At 42.8% G+C, this 20,088-nt stretch overlaps 1 protein-coding gene across 13 annotated transcripts in view; it reads right to left on the bottom strand.

The window, feature by feature from the left end:
- The window catches only part of LOC119128482 (adhesion G protein-coupled receptor L3-like), a 90,639-nt gene that overhangs the window by 17,254 nt on the left and 53,297 nt on the right, over positions 1 to 20,088 (bottom strand). For all 13 annotated transcript variants that reach the window (XM_037260924.1, XM_037260925.1, XM_037260929.1 and 10 more), the window contains exons 9-18: positions 16,350 to 16,694; positions 15,404 to 15,507; positions 13,951 to 14,136; positions 12,952 to 12,990; positions 7,893 to 8,076; positions 6,303 to 6,425; positions 4,882 to 5,087; positions 4,626 to 4,802; positions 1,349 to 1,558; positions 411 to 631 (exon numbers count right to left, since the gene is read on the bottom strand). In XM_037260924.1, coding sequence (XP_037116819.1) covers positions 411 to 631; positions 1,349 to 1,558; positions 4,626 to 4,802; positions 4,882 to 5,087; positions 6,303 to 6,425; positions 7,893 to 8,076; positions 12,952 to 12,990; positions 13,951 to 14,136; positions 15,404 to 15,507; positions 16,350 to 16,694 — 1,795 coding nt within the window. The remainder of the gene's footprint in view (positions 1 to 410; positions 632 to 1,348; positions 1,559 to 4,625; positions 4,803 to 4,881; positions 5,088 to 6,302; positions 6,426 to 7,892; positions 8,077 to 12,951; positions 12,991 to 13,950; positions 14,137 to 15,403; positions 15,508 to 16,349; positions 16,695 to 20,088) is intronic.

Below are 20,088 nucleotides of genomic sequence, written 5' to 3'. Positions count from 1 at the left end.
TGGTATGTCTCATAATAATTAATAAAAGGAGGCTAATCGCAAAAAGGAAATTATTTGATGGACATAGCAAATAATGCTACCATAGGGTTAATGAAAGAACATTGGGTTAAGAGGTTAAGAGAGGGATTTATTTGAGGGTGGCAATTATCTATTTGAGAGGGATAACACAGCTAGAGAGTAACTGGGATATGGTGTCAATTATTTGAGGGAAATTCTTTTTTTATTTTTCCTAAATAACTGACACACCTGTCAACTAAATGGGGTGCAGAACCAATTAAAGGATTTCCCATAAGCGAGAATGCGATTTAGTTATTTGGATGAAACATTTGGCCTATTCCATGAGAAATTGGGTATTTTGTTCACATATTTGAGTCAGGTATCAATTTTCGATGTTCTACACCGATACTCACGCTCTGTCCGTGCCGTAACTTCGGTAGTCCACCGCGGCCGAGACGGCCACGACGAGCGCCGGGACCCCGTAGCCCACCAGGTAGAAGTAACGTCGACGCGAGTGCTCGCTCTCAAACACTTCCACCAGCAGGATGTAAAGCTGCACGCCCTCCAGGAACATCCACGTGAATGCCGCCAGGAAGAAGAAGTGCAGCAGGGCGGCAAAGACGGCGCACGCAATCTGAAGGGGAGGGAGGTTAGGGGTCAATTGGTAAAGCAATTTGGGAGAAACGTAGAATTGCGGCGGAATACTCAGGTGGCAAATGCATGAGCTGCCGCCGCGTTAAGGTGAAATGTTTAAATGGTCACCTTCTTCTCTAACATTATATAGTGCGTACACAGCGTTGACTAATTATGTGCGCAGTTGAACATTACTAGCTTATTTTGTCCCTGAAATTGATTCAATTAAACGTGTGAAGGCTTGAGTGGACATTAATTGTGCTCCGTGAGAGAGCCATGAATCGCACCCATAAAATCTTATGGAAGGCAAAAAGCATTTGAATGAATGCACAGGATACGTCCTTAAGGCATTCATAGCCGCACTGAAATGAGGCAAAAATCTAGCCGATTATACCCAAAAATATTTGTATTATTTTTTACAAATGAAAAAAACAAGTGTTATCATGATTTTGTAATGTAAATAAAATTTTAAAATATTTATATTTAATGATGTCAAAATGGTTGTTGAGGCAACATTGACATTAGGAATAATATAAAAAGTTAAAGAGTAAAAACATTATTATTATTATATTATTATAATTATTGCATTTATTGGTAATGTATAATTTTACATTCAATTCCAGATAGTATATGTAATTTAATTTATTCATTATTACAGGATGAATAATATTACAATATATATAATATATTATAATATTAGAAGGAAGTGGAGTCTTACCGGCTGGTCGGCCCGATTGATCCCAATGAGGAAGAGTGACTCTGCGATGAAAAGGCAGAGGCACAAGTTCTTGTGGATGGTGTTGCGGTCGCTCTGGAGGCCACGGAAGAAGCAGAAGGTGAAGAGGCTGACCAGCAGGCACACCAGCGAAAGGAGGATGCCAACCCAAGTGATGACATCCAGAAGTATGTCATGAACTGGGTCTGTGTTCTGGCATAAAAAAAAAAGAAAAAAAAAACACTTCCTGTTATGATGTTTCTCCCGAAAAGCAAAAATGTTCCCCGGTCGATGCGACCCGGGGTGTGATTAATGCTCCAACGGTGTCAGAAAGGTTGTTTATCTCTTTATTAACTCAACTTGCAAATATAGTATGTGAAATGAAAAAGTACCCCGATAAATTTGGGCGCAGAGGCAGATAATATATATTTCCGTACATAAATCCCGGAAAAATATTTTTCCAGCCTCGAGGCGGATTACCTGAGGATTTCCCGTCTGGATGCTCCGTCGTTAGCTAACGACTCGCCGTCACGATGCTAATGACAAAGACTAAAATATTTTTAAAAATCTTGTTCCCCATGTATGAAGCTTAAGGGAGTGACATCTTGATTTATTAACTAAACATAATTACTGCCTCCAAATACTTGGGTCAGCTTTTGAGGCGCCTTAATTTCCCAGAGGGTGAGTCCTCTTTTTCAGGCTGCTGGGCATTGATTTAAGAAAAAAAAGAAAGTCTTCAAAAGCGAAGCGTACAAAAGCAAACTACTACTCAAGATTCTGTCTCTAAAATTGCAATCTAAACTACGTCGCTGAGACTATCGTGGCAAAGTTTGATGCCTCGCTCTAACACACTGGCTTGCAGCGGAAAGTTATGCCGCCATGCTTGGCAGGTGCAAGGCTGATGCGTCGGGCGACGTTAGCTTCATAGCATCGTGAGAGCGAGGACCCCGAGGTCCCCGGGCCTAGTGAGCTGTACAAGCTCTATCCATCACACTCTCACCTTCAATCGAAAAAAAAAAAAAAAAAAAGAATGCACGGGAGAAAGGCTGATGCTGAAACACAGTGAAGGGCAGCGAGTGTATCTACACCTCAGTGATGGATTTACTGTGAAACGATTTCTTTATTCTTGGTGGTGGATGATGGCCGCGAGCCACAATGCCTCTGCTGGGAGGGAGGGAGAAGGGGGTTGAGGTGGGGGCTCAGCCAAGGCGGGTTGCCAAATGATGCAATCTGCAGCTCACCTCACGCAAAAAAAAAAAAAAAAAAAAAGCCTCCATGATGCGAGTACATAGAAGGTGTTGGAGGCGGGCGGCTGTCATTTTCTGGCGTCGGCTCACTGTGTGACACAGGCCCCAAAGCTACTTTAGGAAACATATACGGTATGTACAACACGAAGCATTTGGGATTCAGTCGGCATGTCAGGAGGAAAAAGTCTCAAAAACACATCCGGGAAAAGATACAAAACAGTTGCCATTTTAACAGGATAGCCCCGAAAAGAAATACGCCAATATGCCAATTAGACGGCAACAAGATATTTGGTAGGTAAGGAAGTCGGCCATTTTGGTTTGAAGTAGCCATTTTGGCTAAGTAGCGTCATCTGGAAATAACGTGCAACCTGTTCCAAAAAGGATATATGTATTTTATATCCTTTTTATATTTCATTTCAAATTTCAGCGCTCAAATATCGATGTACTGTGTACAACAACAATAAAGGCAATTCTGATTCTCTGGTAGGTAAGGAAGTCAGCTATTTTGGTTTGAAGTAGCCATTTTGGCTAAGTAGCATCATCTGGAAATAACGTGCCCCCCTTTCCAAAAAAAAAAAAATGAAATCCAGTTTGTCTTAGCAATGTATAATTTGGCTGTCTTAAGAAAGCGCGAACACAAAGGCACAGAAAGTCAGCCATTTTAGTGGCCGTTTTCAGGTGACCTTCAAAAAACATTTTTCCTAAATTGTTGAAGCATATCCCTCATGGCTGTGTAAACAAATCCCGTGTAAACATATCTGTGTCGTCTAGATTATATGTCTCTTCTGTTCGGAATGATCCGATTTCGACATGTGCGACGCGAGTGCTTTTGATGTGACGCCGACGGCGATAACCTTGAGACGTCCCGTCGCCGAGCCTCGGGACGCGAGCGCGACGAGATGTTTGAAATTGGTGATAAATAATCACATTTGGCCGTGGGATTTAGAGCTTTTTAACATTGCACATTTCTCGAAGTGCTCCACGGGCATTCGGTGAATGTCAAACAGCAAACCGTGCGGTGGAAGTTTTCAGGCACTGCTTTGAACAGCCCTCTTTTTATCAAACCGCAAATATAACCTGGGCAGTGTCTATTGGAGGGCGCCATTTATTTTTCAACGACTATTTGGTGTCTATTTGAGGAACAGACACTATTTGAGGAAGTATACTGATTGTGATTGTCTCTTGCAGGGTGGCGTTTACATTTCAGTGGCCGACTCACATACTCGAGTAAATAAGTTTCCTTGGTTCCGATTCAAATCAATCATGGGTGGTGTCATTGGCCTATAGACTATTTTAGGGAAAATCGCTATCAATGTCAAACAGCAGAAGCTTCCTTTTCCCACTCGGCGCCGCTCTGAACAACCTTCTTTAAAAGCCTTCTAATACGGCTACTTTTGAAATTCAAATGCTCCATTTGTGACCATTTGTGACAGCAGCTCTTTGAAATTGACTCTCAAGAAATATAGAGTAGGCAGGATGAAGCCCGAGGGGGGGGTGGGCATAGAGCTACCACAAAGTGCCACTGTTCTCGACGAACCAGTAAGTCTAAATCAGTGGCACATCCCAGCGGATGATGGAGAGGGTGATATTTGGGGAGCATCCATCAATGTCGTCGCCCGAGTACCTCCACCGCGGCGGCGGCGAAGCGAAGCGGCGACGCCAAAGGACAGTCAAGGTTGCCTTTGTTTGCGCGTACATTGGAGGCGCCGATGACAAGAGGGTGAGGACGGCAAAAGGTGGGCAATGACGGTACGGGACACGGATGCCATCCCGACAGCTGTTCCGACCGTCATAAATCGGTAGCTCGGGTCACATGACACCTGGCTGTATTTCAAGTCCGTACAAGTGGAGTTACGCGTTGGGCTTCATGCTGAGAGATGAAATAAAAGATGATTTCTTTTTCATCGTGCCACACTTTGGTTTATCCCGACATTATGATTAAAATGAGCCCCGATGTAGGTTGTTTGGTTTCCAATCTTTTGTGATGTCATGAATGAAATCCAAAGCCCGAACAGGTTTTACCAGCGTCCTACCTTAACATCCACGTGGGCCATGAGGACGGCGAAGTTAGTGAGATGGGTGCAGGAGCAGGTGGTGTGCGTCCTGTTGTTGCCTAGCAAGCGACAGTCCTGCGTTGACCAGTAGCCGGTCATGGTTCGCTTGGAGTAGCTCCAGAATGAACAGTTGGGGTTAAAGTTCTCCTCAGATTGCTGTGGGAGTCAGAGTGGACAATGAATGATGTTTTGTTTTGAACGCTCTTTATGACAAGTTCTCTTTCTTTTTGTATACCTGCAGGTGTCTTATGGTAAAGATGACCGGGTCGGAGAGGTAGACTTTATTGGCGTCCTTGTTGATGGTAGCCGTGATCACCGGGGAGTTGACGATGACAGAATAATTGGTCGCCATGGCGTCGCTGCCCAACTTCATGCTGGCGTTCTCCGTGGACAAGTACACGCCGATGTGCTTGTAGAGCACGAAAGCGATGCGGATCTCGCCTGTGAGGGAGGCCGAGAACAATCGCGACAATTACGCACCACACTTTGGGAATAAAGCAGACGTTTTCTAAAACTCAACGCCGCCAATTAGCGAGGTCTTGGCGCCACCGTATCCCAGCTGCGGTCGCGCCATAATAGAATGTTAGCGAGATAAAAAAACATACTGTAGGACAAAGATACATTTTTTGTCCTCCACCATTTGCAAAGTAGAATTTGAATCGCAATCCCCAGACAACCGATAGCGCGACCCATGAGCTCGTCATGATTCCCATTCGTATCCCTGAAAGGAAGCTTTGTTAACACCAGAATTGAAAGAGATGTATGGTTAAACTGCTCACAATAAGACCAGGGGAACCGAAGCAATTCTGTGGCGACAAAAAAAAAAAAAATGGAAAACATTCTCGCATCAACAAACAATTGCTGAAAATTGCACGTTGCGACGGCCACTCATACATTGGCTCAGATGACAAAGAGAGACATTTTCCTTGTTGATCATCGCTTCCCGTGCTCATTCATATTCACTCTCCACCTCCTTCCTACGTCTCACTTTTCAACGGCAAAGTTACCCCCCGCCGTGACTTCGATCGCTCGGCTAGATGAAAGGAAAACAATTTAGGTCATATAACACTGGATGGCGGCAGGAAATATATCCCGCCGGCCCGCGAGAACGACGGCTACAGACGCGGGCTTTTTTTTTTTTTTTTCCATCCCGCTGAGTGGCGACCGCATTTGCATTGAATGAATTCTAAAAATGCCATTGTTCTTGCTGTATGTAAGCACCTCATTTAAACACCATTAGAGGCAGGTGAACCACATGTGTTCAGTGCTCTGCCTCCGTGTACGTTCTGTATAATTACCGGACAACAAAGGTGACTAAAAGGAAAGATTGTGTTGGTCTGCTGCTATGCCACGCTATTTATAAATGTAGTTGCTCAAAGTATTATGAGTGTAAAGTTTATTTTTCTATGTGTAAACTATATGTGCCCTTCACAACCTTAATGGCAAGTGGGGTTCCTCAAGGGTCAATCTTTGAACCCTTTTCTTCTGTCCGTGCTGGCTATCATGGCTCTGCAGATCTAACTATCAACGTCCCCAAGTGAAAAAATCCTTTGCCATGATAACATCTATTAGAATTCAGTAAAATAGAGTAGAAGAAAACAATTTGATAGGGCAGGATATAATCGAAAAAGGATAAAACCGACGAAAGGTACTTGCCGTTTCTTCCATGCTGCTTTAGCGTGTTGGCCGACAGTTGGATGGAGCTGCCCTGTCCGCCCGTTTGGGGGAATTTCAGGTCAGGCAAATTCCCGTCGGTGCTCATCCGTGCAACTTCCAATTCTATACACACAATTAACCATCAATTATACAAGGCAACCCAGAACATTGATCATCATGAATACCGATAATGAAATCTACTTGAGGGAGGATGGCGTCTATTTATTACTGTAACATAGGACATTGAGACTTAACAATTCGCTCAAATCTATGCCTTCCACTTGCGACTTTTGTAAGCCTCTCTGTTCGGCACCAGCTCCCTCGCAGTTACGTAAAAATGCTTTAGGCGCTAACGCTAATCTGTAAGAATCTGTGGGCGAGATAAGCACACCAAAGAGGCAGACAAAGGACGTCCGTTTCTAAAAAGGGGATCGATAACGAGTCCCAGTCATCACCATGCTTAACTGGGCCACCTTATTCTGGTTATAGAAGGCGCGGTACAGCGCAAACAAGAGAGGCGAGGCCTAGTAAACATGTCGCCGGCGCGTAATTAACAAGCGTACTGCCGCGAGCTGTAAAGTCTCCCCCGGGTTGAGCCGCTGTCGTCTCGTTCACCTTCGGAACGAGCCTGGATTCGCCCTAATACCCAGATGAATTGTGCGGCGGATATAATAAAATCCATTTTATTAATTCGCCTCACTGCCGCTTCCTTACGAGCCACAAGACCTATATTTTATATTTTTAGGTTGCCATGGTAGCGGGGGGGCTTAAAACTCGGTAGGTGATGCTAATTTACCTATGCTCGAAGATTCTAGGTTGAAACTTACAAAGTATTATTTTCACCGAGGAAATGATCACTCACAGTGAGATATATTCTATTAGACAGAGACGTTTATTCAGCTGGAGTGGAATTAGAAGTAACACCCGGTGACTAATTGGGGCTTAGAATGTTTGAGGAAATATTTTTAGCGTGTACTGGTCCTCATAATAACACCTGATGACGTGACATTTATTTTTTATGAGTGTATGACATACTTGGCGAATAATTTGGATGAGTCAAATATTTGAGGAAACGCTTGGCCTCATTATCACAATATTGAAAATTGGAGTTTAAGGCAGACGCACTTAATGTTAGGATCCAGGGGTGTCAAACTCATTTTTGTCGCGGGCCACATCGTAGTCATAGTTTGCTTCGGAGGGCCATTATGACAGTATAGGCTACACAATAAACCGATGAAGAACTAGTTTTGAAATCAGAGACAATTAAAAGCTTTTTTTTATATATTTTAAAAAGATGAACGGTACTAATAATTCCCAGCATTTTTTTCTAAAAGTGAAGACAATTTGTAATTTTAGTATTGACAATTTGTCTTCGCGGGCCACATAAAATGATGTGACGGGCCACATCTGGCTCCCGGGCCTTGAGTTTGACACCTATGCACTGGTCGATGAAATACATTAAAGTGCTCGTCGTTACAAACATGGAAAATAATGAGAAAATAATCAGGCGTTTACAAGAAGACCAATTGGAGGTGAAGCATTTACTTTTATGATGCAGATGTCAAAATTACAGGCTAATAATATACTCACGTATGTTGTCAGTGTTCTCCTGCACGATGTCGGTCTTGAGTAGGTTGTCGGCGAGAATGAAGGCTCCCTGCTCGACCGTGTCCAGCAAGGTGGTGGCGGCGCGCAGCTGCTCGCCCGTACTCAGTTCGCGCCACGCCGCCTGAGTCTGCGGCTGGAGCAGATTGTTCACCGTCTCCACCATGGCCTGCAAGTGTGGAATTTCAGAAGTTTATACCCGAGAAGCTTTTATATTTAAATGGAAAGAAATAGCAGTGAAGACTGAATTAGACAAGTGACAATTTGATTGTAACTAAATAAACAGTTGAGCATCATTAGTTCCTGCCTTGGCCACCGGGGGCAGTATCATTGTACACACTCTGTTCTGCATTAAATACAAAACAACAAACGCTGCAAATCAAGCAAAGGCCGCTCACAAGAATTCCTGCGAAACGCGACTGTAGGTGGGAGTCTTTAATGGCCGTGATGGATTTTCTTCCGTGCCGACATTCCCGTCACATAAAAAGCACTCGGGTGAAAAATGCCGCGACGTTGCTGCGCGGATGTAGCGACTATTTACCACTAGCGTAACTATCCAGCGAGAGCCTCTGCCGCTCGTTAACGTCGGCGAGCGGCCATTACAGCCCGCTTTATTCCGCCGACAACAATGCTGGCGCGGGTAAAGCGGAGGAACGAACCGGAACATTTGCAAGACAAGATGAAAAATTAAGAGCCATTAAAGATTGAAAAATGCCAATGGCGATATCCGAGCATTGAATGCTAATTGGTTCGGAGCACGTCGTTGATTCAAATGGGGAGACCGACTGTACGCGATGAGAAGAAAGGATTCTGCCGTTCCCTTTGCTCATCTTCAAAAACGACTTAGTGCACCCACAAGAGGGGGAGGATTCATTTAATGAACTTTTTTTTTTTTTTAAATAAAGAGCATTATGAAAGCTACTTTGGGAAGCGACGCTGAAAACGTTGATGAAGTCAAAGGCAATAAGCAGAATAGTCTGATTGCCTGATCAAAACAGTGAACGAAAACAGCCCGGAGTGATTTTGTCACCAAAGTGTTTCAAAAATCGAAAGTCTGTACAAGACAATTCGCTGCATTTATGGTAGGCAAGATGTTTATTCGAGAGGAGGATTACATTTTGAATCAGTCTTTTATCAGTATATAATTTCATTTACCTGTCGCATTAAAATAAAAGGTGTATTTGAGCTAGGCATTTATTATTAGCATTTATTATTATTTTACAAGGTCCTCATTTTAAATTAGAATCTTATCAGTATTGAGTTTAATTTACACAGATCACAACATATATTTTTTTAATTAAATAAAGGGGCATATTAGAGGTTGGAGAAATTATTAGAAAGGAGGCTTTTATAATTTAAAATCATACATTTCTATGTCTAAAAGCCTCCTAATTCTATTTTATGCCTCCCTCTCTCGCTCTCTCTGTCTCGCTCTCTTTCTCTCTCACCTTTGCAATTCGGATGTAATGATTCATCATTTGCTGCAATCACACCTTATGTGCTAGAGGCGCAGGTTGAGTTGTTCTCAATTAAAGAAGCTTTTTTTTTTCAATACCGCCCCTTCAGGCAGCTGACATTTGTCTCCCCTTTGTTCTCCACAAGAGAAAATAGTAAAAATGCCTGAGATGGGAGATGATGTACGCACAGCGCAAGTTTGTGTTGGTTGCCATGCATAAAATTTACCGCAGTGCGTAATGGTTACGGCTATGCAAACAGCATTTTCATTAAGACCGGACATTGCCAGTTTGATTCAGTAAATTGAATATTAATTGATTTGCTTCAATTGTATTCGCTTCAGTTCAAATAAAATACATTTAAATGAATTAAATATAATCCCATAAATAAAATAAGTTAGTTTGTGTACAATTTTAAAAGTATATAATAAATGTATTGTTTCATTATTTTATAGTTATAATCTTAGAACATTCAGATAAATTAAAACAAAATACAATCCAAATAGGTTTACAATACAGCTGAAATATACGATTAAAATAAGAACAAATAAATACAATAACAATTAGACCTAATGCAGTAAATATGTAAAATGAAATCAATATAAATCCATTTAATAAAGATAACTATAATTCAATGACAAAGAACTAATTCTGTTGCATATCTGTCGCTTCGAATTTGTTATGCATCATCATCATGTCCCTGAAAAGATGCCTGAGCATCATATTTAGTTTGAGCAAATGTTCACGTCGAAGTAAAAGATTGATGAGCTGGTTTGAAGCGCTGCAATGCGCGCCCCATTTAAATGAGACAGACATTAGCCAGTTGCCTGGCGCCGCTCCAGGTTGTCCTGGGCTGTGTTCTCTCCTATCTGCACCACGCTGATTGATGAAATGAACTCAGGGGTCCGGGGAATTGATTTCTGATCCTCTTCCCCTAACACCCCCCCTGGAACGCTTCCCCCCCCGATGTTGGATCCTCGATTTCTGACAGGGACAGGGAACGAGAAGACAAAAAAAAAGGGAGGGTACACGTATTGGCCCTGTCCTCTTAAATTGGACGAGACAGCGCCTGAGCCTTGGTTGTACCTGTTCTGCTTTACGAGAGGCTGTCTGGATTATCGCCGTGGCAACACCAGAGATGCTCTCGTCTTTAGGATGAGCGAGTGCCGTTGAGGCCAGGTTACTAACTTTGATGCCATATGATGGAAACTCAAACGTTTCGGAATGTTGAAATCTTCTGGAAAAGGTCTTGATTGAAGGACCCCCAGAAAAAAACAAAATGTGCCCAAAATGGCTGTGACTAGCAGACTTCCTGCTGATTTTTTCCCCCCCGGAGTGTACTTGTGTTTTTCCAAATGACATGTTACTGAGTGTCGCTAACTATGGGGGGGAAGTTTTTCTAAACGATGCCCTCAAAATGGCCAAAATTACTTTTAAAATCATGATTTCAAACTAAAATGGCAGACTTAAGTACAGGATGAGTCCTTGAGAGTAGTTTTTTTCCATTTCGGAATTCATTTTAGGGGGTTGATTTATTTCTTTTTATTTTATTTTAAAATGACAGTTTTAAACTGATTTTTTGTGGATCTTTTCATGGACGACATTCTAGCCAAATTTGCTGCTGCTCAGTGCCCCTTTTTTTTTTCCCCCAGATAAAATGCACCCAGAATTCTCCGTTTTGAGTGCGGACGTGATTTCACAATTTCAATTTATTCAACGCCCCACTAAGAAACAAAACAAAAAGGAGAAAATCCACTGTAGGAGCTTTTTATTTCCACGCCACATCTTTCATGTGAATATCTCCATTGATATACTGGATAACTATGCTAATGTGGTGTAAAATCCACTGTCAAATAAATACATTATGAACGGCGACACCATACCGACGGGAATAAATAAAAAATAAAAAAAAAGACTCCCGCTTTTAAGACTCCGATTAATCAGCCAGAACTCTCACATTGCAAGCCAAACGAGATTTCTGTTTACGAGGATATCTTCATCTTCCGACAAATTGACTCACGGGAGGTGCGCTGGCGGCGCGTTTCTTTTATCATCGAGCCTCCCTGGAAGGTCACGCCGCCCCGCCGTGACACTCCCCCTGGTCATCCTCGCCAACAAAGGTATCGCTTTAATGAGGGGCTTCAAAATCCTCCCTGGGTCCTACAAAGTCACACTCGCTTGGTTCCTACTAAGGCATGAGATGTTTTTCATCTTCTGCGGCGGAATTTGCCCGCAGCCTCAACTTCCCCGTCAAGGCGACTAAACGGAAGAAAGCTTTCGGAGGTGCTCGCTAAAACACGGACGGACGTAATCGTCGTAATTGGACGATATTAATATATCCTCCAGGCGCCATTTTTACCGCGTTTGCTAGCAATCAAAGGGACGCTTTCCTACACAACACGGTGAGGTGATCATTATGTTGTCAAAGCGTCATGTTCACTGGGATTAAATTGGCTGTGATACACGGCCTGAGAAATCACACGCGGCTTTCTGCAATGGGTTTAAAATTCAGCCCCGGAAGCTAGCTTCATTCAGCAGCATGGAATTTGGTCGGCATGTCTATTATGAGTAAGCCCACAAAAAAAAGAGCGAAACATAGAAAATGTCTGCCATTTTGATTCAAAGCAGCCATTTTAGGGTCATTTCCGACATGAATTTGGAGCGCGGAGCTTTGATGACTGTTGGTAGCGCATTTCGAGATTTTTTTTAAATTTCAGGCCTTGAAGCAGCTTTTACTTGGTAACGTGAGATTTGGTGGGCATGCCTGTCATGAGAAGACAAAGTTTGACGGCTCGCCATAGAACTGAAAACTCAAAAAATAAAATGGGACCAGATTCAATTAGCTACATAAAATAAAAAAAATATCACAAAAAAAATCTGTTTAGTTAATTAATTAATTAATTATTCCCTATTAAATACCAATATGCTGTCATTTTGTTTCACAATAAATAAGCACAACTTTAGCTGTAATCTACTAACTAAAAGAAAAAAAAAAAAAACCCGATGACAGCAAAAATGTCATCCGCGGGGAGCAAATCACGCAATCTGCCAGCGGCCTTGCAAAATAGCTGAGTGTTGCGATCGAGACGGTTTCCCAAAATTGGGACACTCATTCATTATGTATCAAGACCAATCAAAACATGTCAGGACTTTCGCTGACTTCGGAGTTGACTTACTTACTCAAGTCGTCCCTTTGGTTTTAGAGAGTTACCTTGGACGAATAAATCAATGGCGCTAAAGCTCTACAAAAATGAGATCATTTGGACTGATATGAAATTGAAAAGGGAATCCATTCATACCAAATTTATAGAGTTTAGCGAGACATATCAGTCTGTCAAGAATGAGACTCCAAAAAAAAAAAAAAAGCGATTCCCAACTGCCATGTCACAAGAGATCGTCAAGTGTGTAAATTATACAACTGCGCTTAAATGGCCGTAAAATATAAATTAGGTACTACAAATCAGATATTATCAATCTATGCTGTATACTTCAGATGACACCTACCAAGAAAACGCTTTGGAGGAAAATTCCGGATGGAATTGACCGGCAACACGGATGACAAGGGGAAAAAACCCAAAAAAAGCACATACCTGCACATAAAAGCGGCAGGAGCGCTCTCTTTTCTGCAGCTGTCAGGAAGAGAAAAAGGCAATTGTAAGCAGAGCAAGTCAAGTCTGTCAGGCGAGCGGAAGAAATTCATCACCATGCATCAACTGGTGGAACTTCACAGACGTTACCCAAGTTGCCAAACAGACATCCCCCACTGACTTACGCTCACAAGTCTTTAAGCCTGGAGTGTTTCCATCCGCTAAATAGGTTTGCCAATGAAATGTACAGTGTATGAATCAAAGCCATTCAAAAGCCAATCGACTTTTTTTGGGGTCGTTTGCTCATCATTCCATTAGCAACAGAGCAGAGTGAGACTCGGGCTGTGATAAAAATCCTCATTCCTGCCTACGCTGATGCTAAAAATCTCAATCGAGACATCTGTGTCTGGAGTCCAGAACAGGTGTTGTTCTGAGCGAAGCCGCCCAAGCAAATTAACGGCGGACAATTTGAATTTCACTGCCGATTGCAATTCGCTTTTTTGACACTCAGCAGCTACGCAGTAATTACGGCCGGGCTCTACGACCAATCGATGCAAAGGATCAACGGGCCATAATGGCGAGCGTGGGCCAACGATAGGGACGCTTCGCTACTGCTTCTGGGGTGGAATACCAACGAGGGAGAACAGTCCTGATTTTCTTTGTCACCAATGGGACACTGGAACTGATTCCACACCGGTTGCGGCATTGTCAGCAATGTGACAGACCACAGACGGAACTAGAGGAAGGGCCGCGGGGGAACTGCCCCCCCACTGAAATATGCTTCCCAAGATGCCAAGCCAGATATTTTTGGGTATTTTCCAGGAATTGTTTTCCATACTTCCTGCCGTCCCCCGTCGGGAAGATATATTGAATGTTTAAAAGCATTTTCTGTTTTGCAGACCCCCTGAGATATTTGGCCATCCCATGCCCGCCCTCCCCCAAGGAAAATAAATCAGAGTGCGGCCAGTGTATTAGACATCAAAACAAGACAAGTTGGAATACCTTGTTGAGACTCCGCGCCGCGCTGTCCTTCCCGCCCGGCGTGAGGTTGCGCAACTGGACGTCGAGGAGATCCACCAGCTGCACCATGGCCCTCACCGTGTACACGATGTCACCAGGCTGCAGGTTGCTCTTGGTTTGCTCGGCCAGTTCCCGGGCAATCACCGCCGCCGTCTCGCCCGCTTTCAACTGAAACGCCAAGCAAGCAGCGGAACAATGAGCGATGGCGGGCAAGCGCGTGTGGCTTCGCACCTGCAGGGGATGAATGGCTATTGCCTGACGGCAGCTGCGGGATGACAAATGGCGACATCGAAGCGCGTGGCCCCGGCAAATGAATGCTGTTTAGCCTTTACGTTTAGCCGACTCGTCGCTTCCGTAAACTCAATTAATGCAGTGTGTACACTGGGGGCAATATCACACGCAATTATGGAGTCGCAAACTATTAGTGAGGGATCTCCCTTGATAGCGCCTTTATGAAAGTAATATACAAAAACGTTGCCGCTTCCGGGAGGAAGGGAGCTATACGAGCGAGGCTTTTTTTCGCTGAGTCCATGCATTTTAAATTTACCGCCATCTGCTTTGAGTGAGCTAAATGATTACAACGTATTCTGCTCCTTTACTAATTCATTCACTGGCGGCCACTTTCTAAGCAGAGTTGCACTTATTGCTCACCGTTTCAGAGAATCTTGGCAGAGTATTTTGTTCTGTGACAGCAACAGAAGCAGAACTCTGATTTCCAATAGTAAAAAATATTTTTTTTTCTTTAGTAATTAGCTGTAGAACAATAACTTCAAGTCAACTTTATTTACAGAGCACTTTAAAAACAACCACAGCTGCATGCAAAGTGCTGTAAATAAAGTAAAAATCAGACAAACACAGGTAAAAGTAAAATGACATAAAACAGGAGACAAATAAAACACAAAATCAATACTGAGTCAAAAAAACAAAGAATAAAAACTCTGTTTTAAAGATAGACCGGAAAGGGGCTTAACTAATGTTTCACAAGTCATTCCAATACGTGTGGGTTGCACCAAAAACGCTGGTTTCTGACTAAAAAGTGGAGAAAACAAGTATGTGTGAAAATAAACATGTCAAATCGATAGCTGTTTCTTCCAAAATTCAGTCTAATATCTTTATATTTTTAGATGTTTATTATTTGGAGCATTGGTGCTTTGCCTCTGCCATATTTTGTTCGGCAGTATGGCGATAAAGATAATTTTGCTCACTCTGACGGTGATAGTCGACCACAGAGCTGTTTATTAGAAGCTCGAGTGCCCGCACACAATCGCATCCCTTGATATCCCTGCAGGTAATCAATAACATTAATTGACCAATTAAGACCAAACAAAGGAGGAAAAAGGCGAGAAAATCTAAGGTCCTCGGAGTATCTTTGATTTGCATTCTGCTTCGTTTCTTTCTTAAACGGGGCTAACAGCACTTGAGTGTGTTTGGATACCTTGTGGCTGATGATGTTGACCCAAGGGGAGGTGCAGTTGGTGAAGTTGGGCCCCTGAGGGTCCCAGTAGCCCTCGGGACCTACGCACGAGTAGGCTGCCACGCCTGAGGGAGGAGGAATAACAAGACTGTCATCAAAACCAAACGCTCGAGGCAAGAAGAAAAATAGCAAGACAAGAAGAAGCAAATCTGGAGAAATGAAACTATAAGGAAAGAAAAGTCATAAGAATAAAAAGGAGAAAGCAACAGTGTCATCATCAAAAAGAGACAAAAAAGCGAACGAAGCAGAGAGGGAAAAAACGAAAATTCTGAAAATAAAAAAGAACCAAAGAAATAACAATAATCAAAGAATGGAAAAACATTAAAAAAAGACAAAGCAAGTAAAAATTAAAACAGCTACAAAAAAATTCATCGTTTTCAATGCTTTCTGTAAGCAATGAATTCAAATGAAGAAGCAAAACAAAAAGAAAACAAAGCGAGCCGAGTCGTGTGACATCTGCGTGTCCTTGCTCGTACTTGGCCGCTCGGGACTCAGCTGCTTGGCTCAGACAAGGCGCGCTAGCGCATCCATTTTGATTGACATATAATTTCCTTCCCCTGTCCACCTTGGGCAGACTTATGTTTGATGGCTTCATGAGATAATGGAGGGGGGGATTGGACGCCAATGCATGAAAGCCAGGGGACGGGAATCTAAGCGGCGTAAGAAAAAAAGAATACAAGGGAGTAAACTAGTTCCTTTCTTAGTACGGTGGGGCACAGCAAACTTCTGCCCCACCATGCTATCGCCACATTTGGTGTTGGATTCCTATTTTTTGGGACATCTGTGTCTTAACCTGAGATTGAAATATTGGGTAGGTGATGAGCTAGCTAGTTTGCTAACATTTCGCTAAAGTGTATCATAACCTTAAATTTACGATATGAAGTGTATATAAGAAAATGGACTTCACCTATGGTCCCGGGAGGACAGGGCATCTTAGCAACCACACCCTGCGCGGTTTTGGGCCAAGTGATGTCCAACATGACCAGAGGATTACAGTAGTCCGCCCTAATGTTGGGAAGCCGAGAGGAAGCTGGTGACCGTTCGGCGTCTCCCGTTCCCAGGTGTCCCACCGGCGTCTGGGCTCTCGGGGGTGCGCCAGGACCCGTTGATGAGGTGACTGAAGTGGTGGTGGTCATTTTGGTGGTGCCCGTCCTGGCGGATGTGGAGGTGACAGTGGTGGTGGTGGGACGAGTCGTGGTCCTTGTGTTGGTGGTTGTGGTGTCCATGTAGATCATCACGGAGGACGAAGACTCTGGATAGGGATATGTGGGGTGATGGGGGGTAAATTTTTGTTAGGTGTACATTAAATACTTAAAATATTTCAGTGTCAAGAACAAATAACCCAAAAATTATACTACGTGTTACAGCACCATGAGGCTTCAAACTTTTTTCGTAGGCTTAAACTGATAGAACAGTTGCTTTATCTCTAAGCAGCAAAACAATGAGGCAACTCCACTTTGCCACATCCAACACGGCGGCGACATTGATGTACAATTAAGCGCTCAAATTGGATATATAATGTGTGAGCCAAATTGGTAGTGCTCCTCCAGACCCCCGCTGGCAGAGCTAACACACTTCCAGCTGTGTTGTCTAAACACATCTCGGGATGTGGCTATTTGTGGACATCTAAACTCAAGACAAAGCGAGACCCCCCCAATTTCCTGGCTGTGACGGCCACTCCAGGAGGTGCCACCTAATGACGTTGTTTACCCGAGCCAATCTGCCATCTTGTAAACGGCAATAAACGTGCACGGGTACTACAAACTTATCAAAATGTGCTTAACAAAAGTGCAGTCCATGGACTTAATTATGTAATATTGTCCTAAAATATCATTAGTAATATTAAATTGCATTTTTGTCAAAAAAAAAAATTAATGCTAACACCATAGTTAGGCCAATTAGTAGCATATATCAGCTAACCGGTGTCTAATTAGCCTCATGTTTGTTAGCCTATATCTCTTTAATTAAGAAGTTTCCAACAAGTTGACAATGAAGATGAAATTGCTGGTAGAATTCACGTGGACCGACGCAGTGAGACATGCGCCAGCTCTGCACAACGCAAATGGAGCCCCCACACAAAGAAGCTCCATCATCCCACGGGGAGCCTGACAGTACCACCCATCACCGGGACGTTAATAAAAAAGCCCAAACATTTAACATCATTGACGACATCAGCGTGTAGATTCCACAAGCATCCATCTCATCGGCGAGTGCGTGCCCGCCGCCGGCGTCTCTGCAATAAGTCCATTATTCATGAACGGCCATTGCGCATTTACATTTCAGGAGGAGTGATGACGACCTCAAACGGAGCGCATCCGGCTCCCGGTAAATAGCGGCGTCAATTTGTCTGTAATTGAAATGATCCGGCGGCGCTCACGTACTGTAAATGGGTCATTTCAGAATCGGAGGACATTGAAATGAAATTTCAAATAATCCATGCAGGAAATAGAGAAAAATGTGTTTGTGTTACTTGTGAGACAGAATGGAGAAAAAGTATAATTGCTATTTTTGTAATTGTTAGATTTTTTTTGTCTCATCACAAATGTATTTTAAATAGCAACAAAAAAAAAGGGCACAACATGCAGATGTGAATATAAGCAATAGTAATTAAAAACAGGAGCAAACTAAAAGCGAGTTGCCGTTAAGTAAATAAATTGCAGTTGGAATAAATGAAACCTGAAGCCTTTTTGTCCTCCTCCGAGGAACCCTAAACCGTCGGCCTGAGGGCAAAAGCTGAAATTAATTTTGGAGCGGATGATTTGCCTTCCTGACGACCTGTTTAGTATTATAGATAAACGTGAGGCTTTCTTCTCATTAAGAAGAGATTCTTCAAGATACCTATATGTCACAGCCCCCCCCCCTCCCCAAATTATTGTTATTCTCACATTAGCGTGGCATTCGCACATATCAGAGTTTATTTATGATTATTGTTATGAAAATAGGGGTATAAAAAAATGAAAGCGTTTTTTCTTAACGCATCTAACAAAAAAAGAAAAAAAGGAAAAGGCATACCTTAGGAAATCCATGTAAGCTTCCCATAAGGAATGATTATCAACTGGCAGCCCTCGGGCCCCTTCTAACCCGCCAAGCGGTCCAATTCGGCCCGTGGCTGGATTCCATAATTATGAGGATAAAACAGAAAATATCATCACTACTGAAAATATAAAGGCTAAAAATGTCTCGTTTTGTGACAAAATAATAACGTTATGCCCCAAAGATTTTTTTAATTTAATTTAATGTTTTTATTTGGGGGTGTGGACCCCATGGTGAGTGTCTGGAGAAATTCTGGCCTTCTGACAATATAATTGGTGACCCCTGCTATGGCGGAATGGGAAAAATTGGAATGGCAATTTTCTTATAATCTTGACAAAATTGAGTTCGACCAGTCGAGGTTCAACCACCGTGGAATTGGATAAAAAGACACTACATGCTGTCTAATTGTGTCATTGAGAGTCCTCTGATCATTTCTACCCTCCTTTAATGGCAACATTTACAAGAACAATAATTAAAAAAAAAAAAAAAAACGCACACAAACAAATGAGCTTCATAGCCCGCCTCCACACGGAGCTTTGCGCTTCATTTCAAAGCGAGCTAATTAGCCCCGTCGCTTGCTATCCCAAGGCCCTCGGCTCGCGTAATTAGATAAGCCGGCTCCGTTCGGCTCCGGGAGTAACTAACCAATCCGCTATGTGTGACTCGCCAAAAGTTTTGCAGATCAAACGGGGCCCGAAAAGGGCTTTCGGTGCTAGCGAGGAATTAGACTGGAAAAGTGAGCCTTGTGCTGAACCCAATTACCTCCTCATTTGAGTATTTCGACCTTTACGCATAGTTGCACCTGCAACCTGCACTTTCAAACACATCCGAGAAGATTGGATAGTTGATGTGTGATGTCATCCATTAACCTTTTTTTTTTTTTCTCTTCCTCAATTTGCTTCCTGTTTAACGTCTGCTTAATGGGATCTTAGTTTATATGTTCTACTTTGAGTGCACTCCAAGTTAGATTTGCCGGGGTCACACACAATGGTACTAAAATCCATCAGGCCGTTCCCCTGGACATTTTTCGAAGAAACTCCTCGAGCACCATCTGTTCGCCAACGCGTGTATTTGAAAAACAGCAACACACACACAAACACGACGATTTTTTATGACCACTTGAAATTCTGTTAAGCAGCCTTTGCTCCTATGAAAGGCGCCACATCTATAAAAATATACGGACTAATGTTGACCAACACTCGTGCAGTTCTAAAGCGCAAGCCAAGAGGAAAAAGTGCGTCAAAGACAAAAAAACGTCCAAAGTTTTAGGATCAAGTCCCAAAATAACCGAGTTACAAAACAGCGTATCTATGAACCCATACAATTCAAGCTAATTTAATATAGCCTAGCATCGCTAGTTATAACGAATTCTCTTCACAGATGGGTTCAAGGATAGACACAACTGCGTCCACTTTCAATTACTTTACTGAACAAACGGTAAGAAAAAAAAAAAAGCTCATGGCCACAAGTTACGCCTAGCTAACCTACGCTAACAACAGCCAACCCGCCACTCTCATTCATTACCTCCCACGTCACTCACCAGAATTAATTAATATGCAATTACTTGAATAATTGATGGATTGATCACTAAGAATAACTGATGCTAAACATAT

This window comes from Syngnathus acus, chromosome 10 (genome assembly GCF_901709675.1).
Source record: "Syngnathus acus chromosome 10, fSynAcu1.2, whole genome shotgun sequence".
In the NCBI taxonomy this organism is placed as follows: domain Eukaryota; kingdom Metazoa; phylum Chordata; class Actinopteri; order Syngnathiformes; family Syngnathidae; genus Syngnathus; species Syngnathus acus.
The sequence above is the reverse complement of the archived record's forward strand: the minus strand, read 5'-3'. Positions and strand labels throughout refer to the sequence as shown.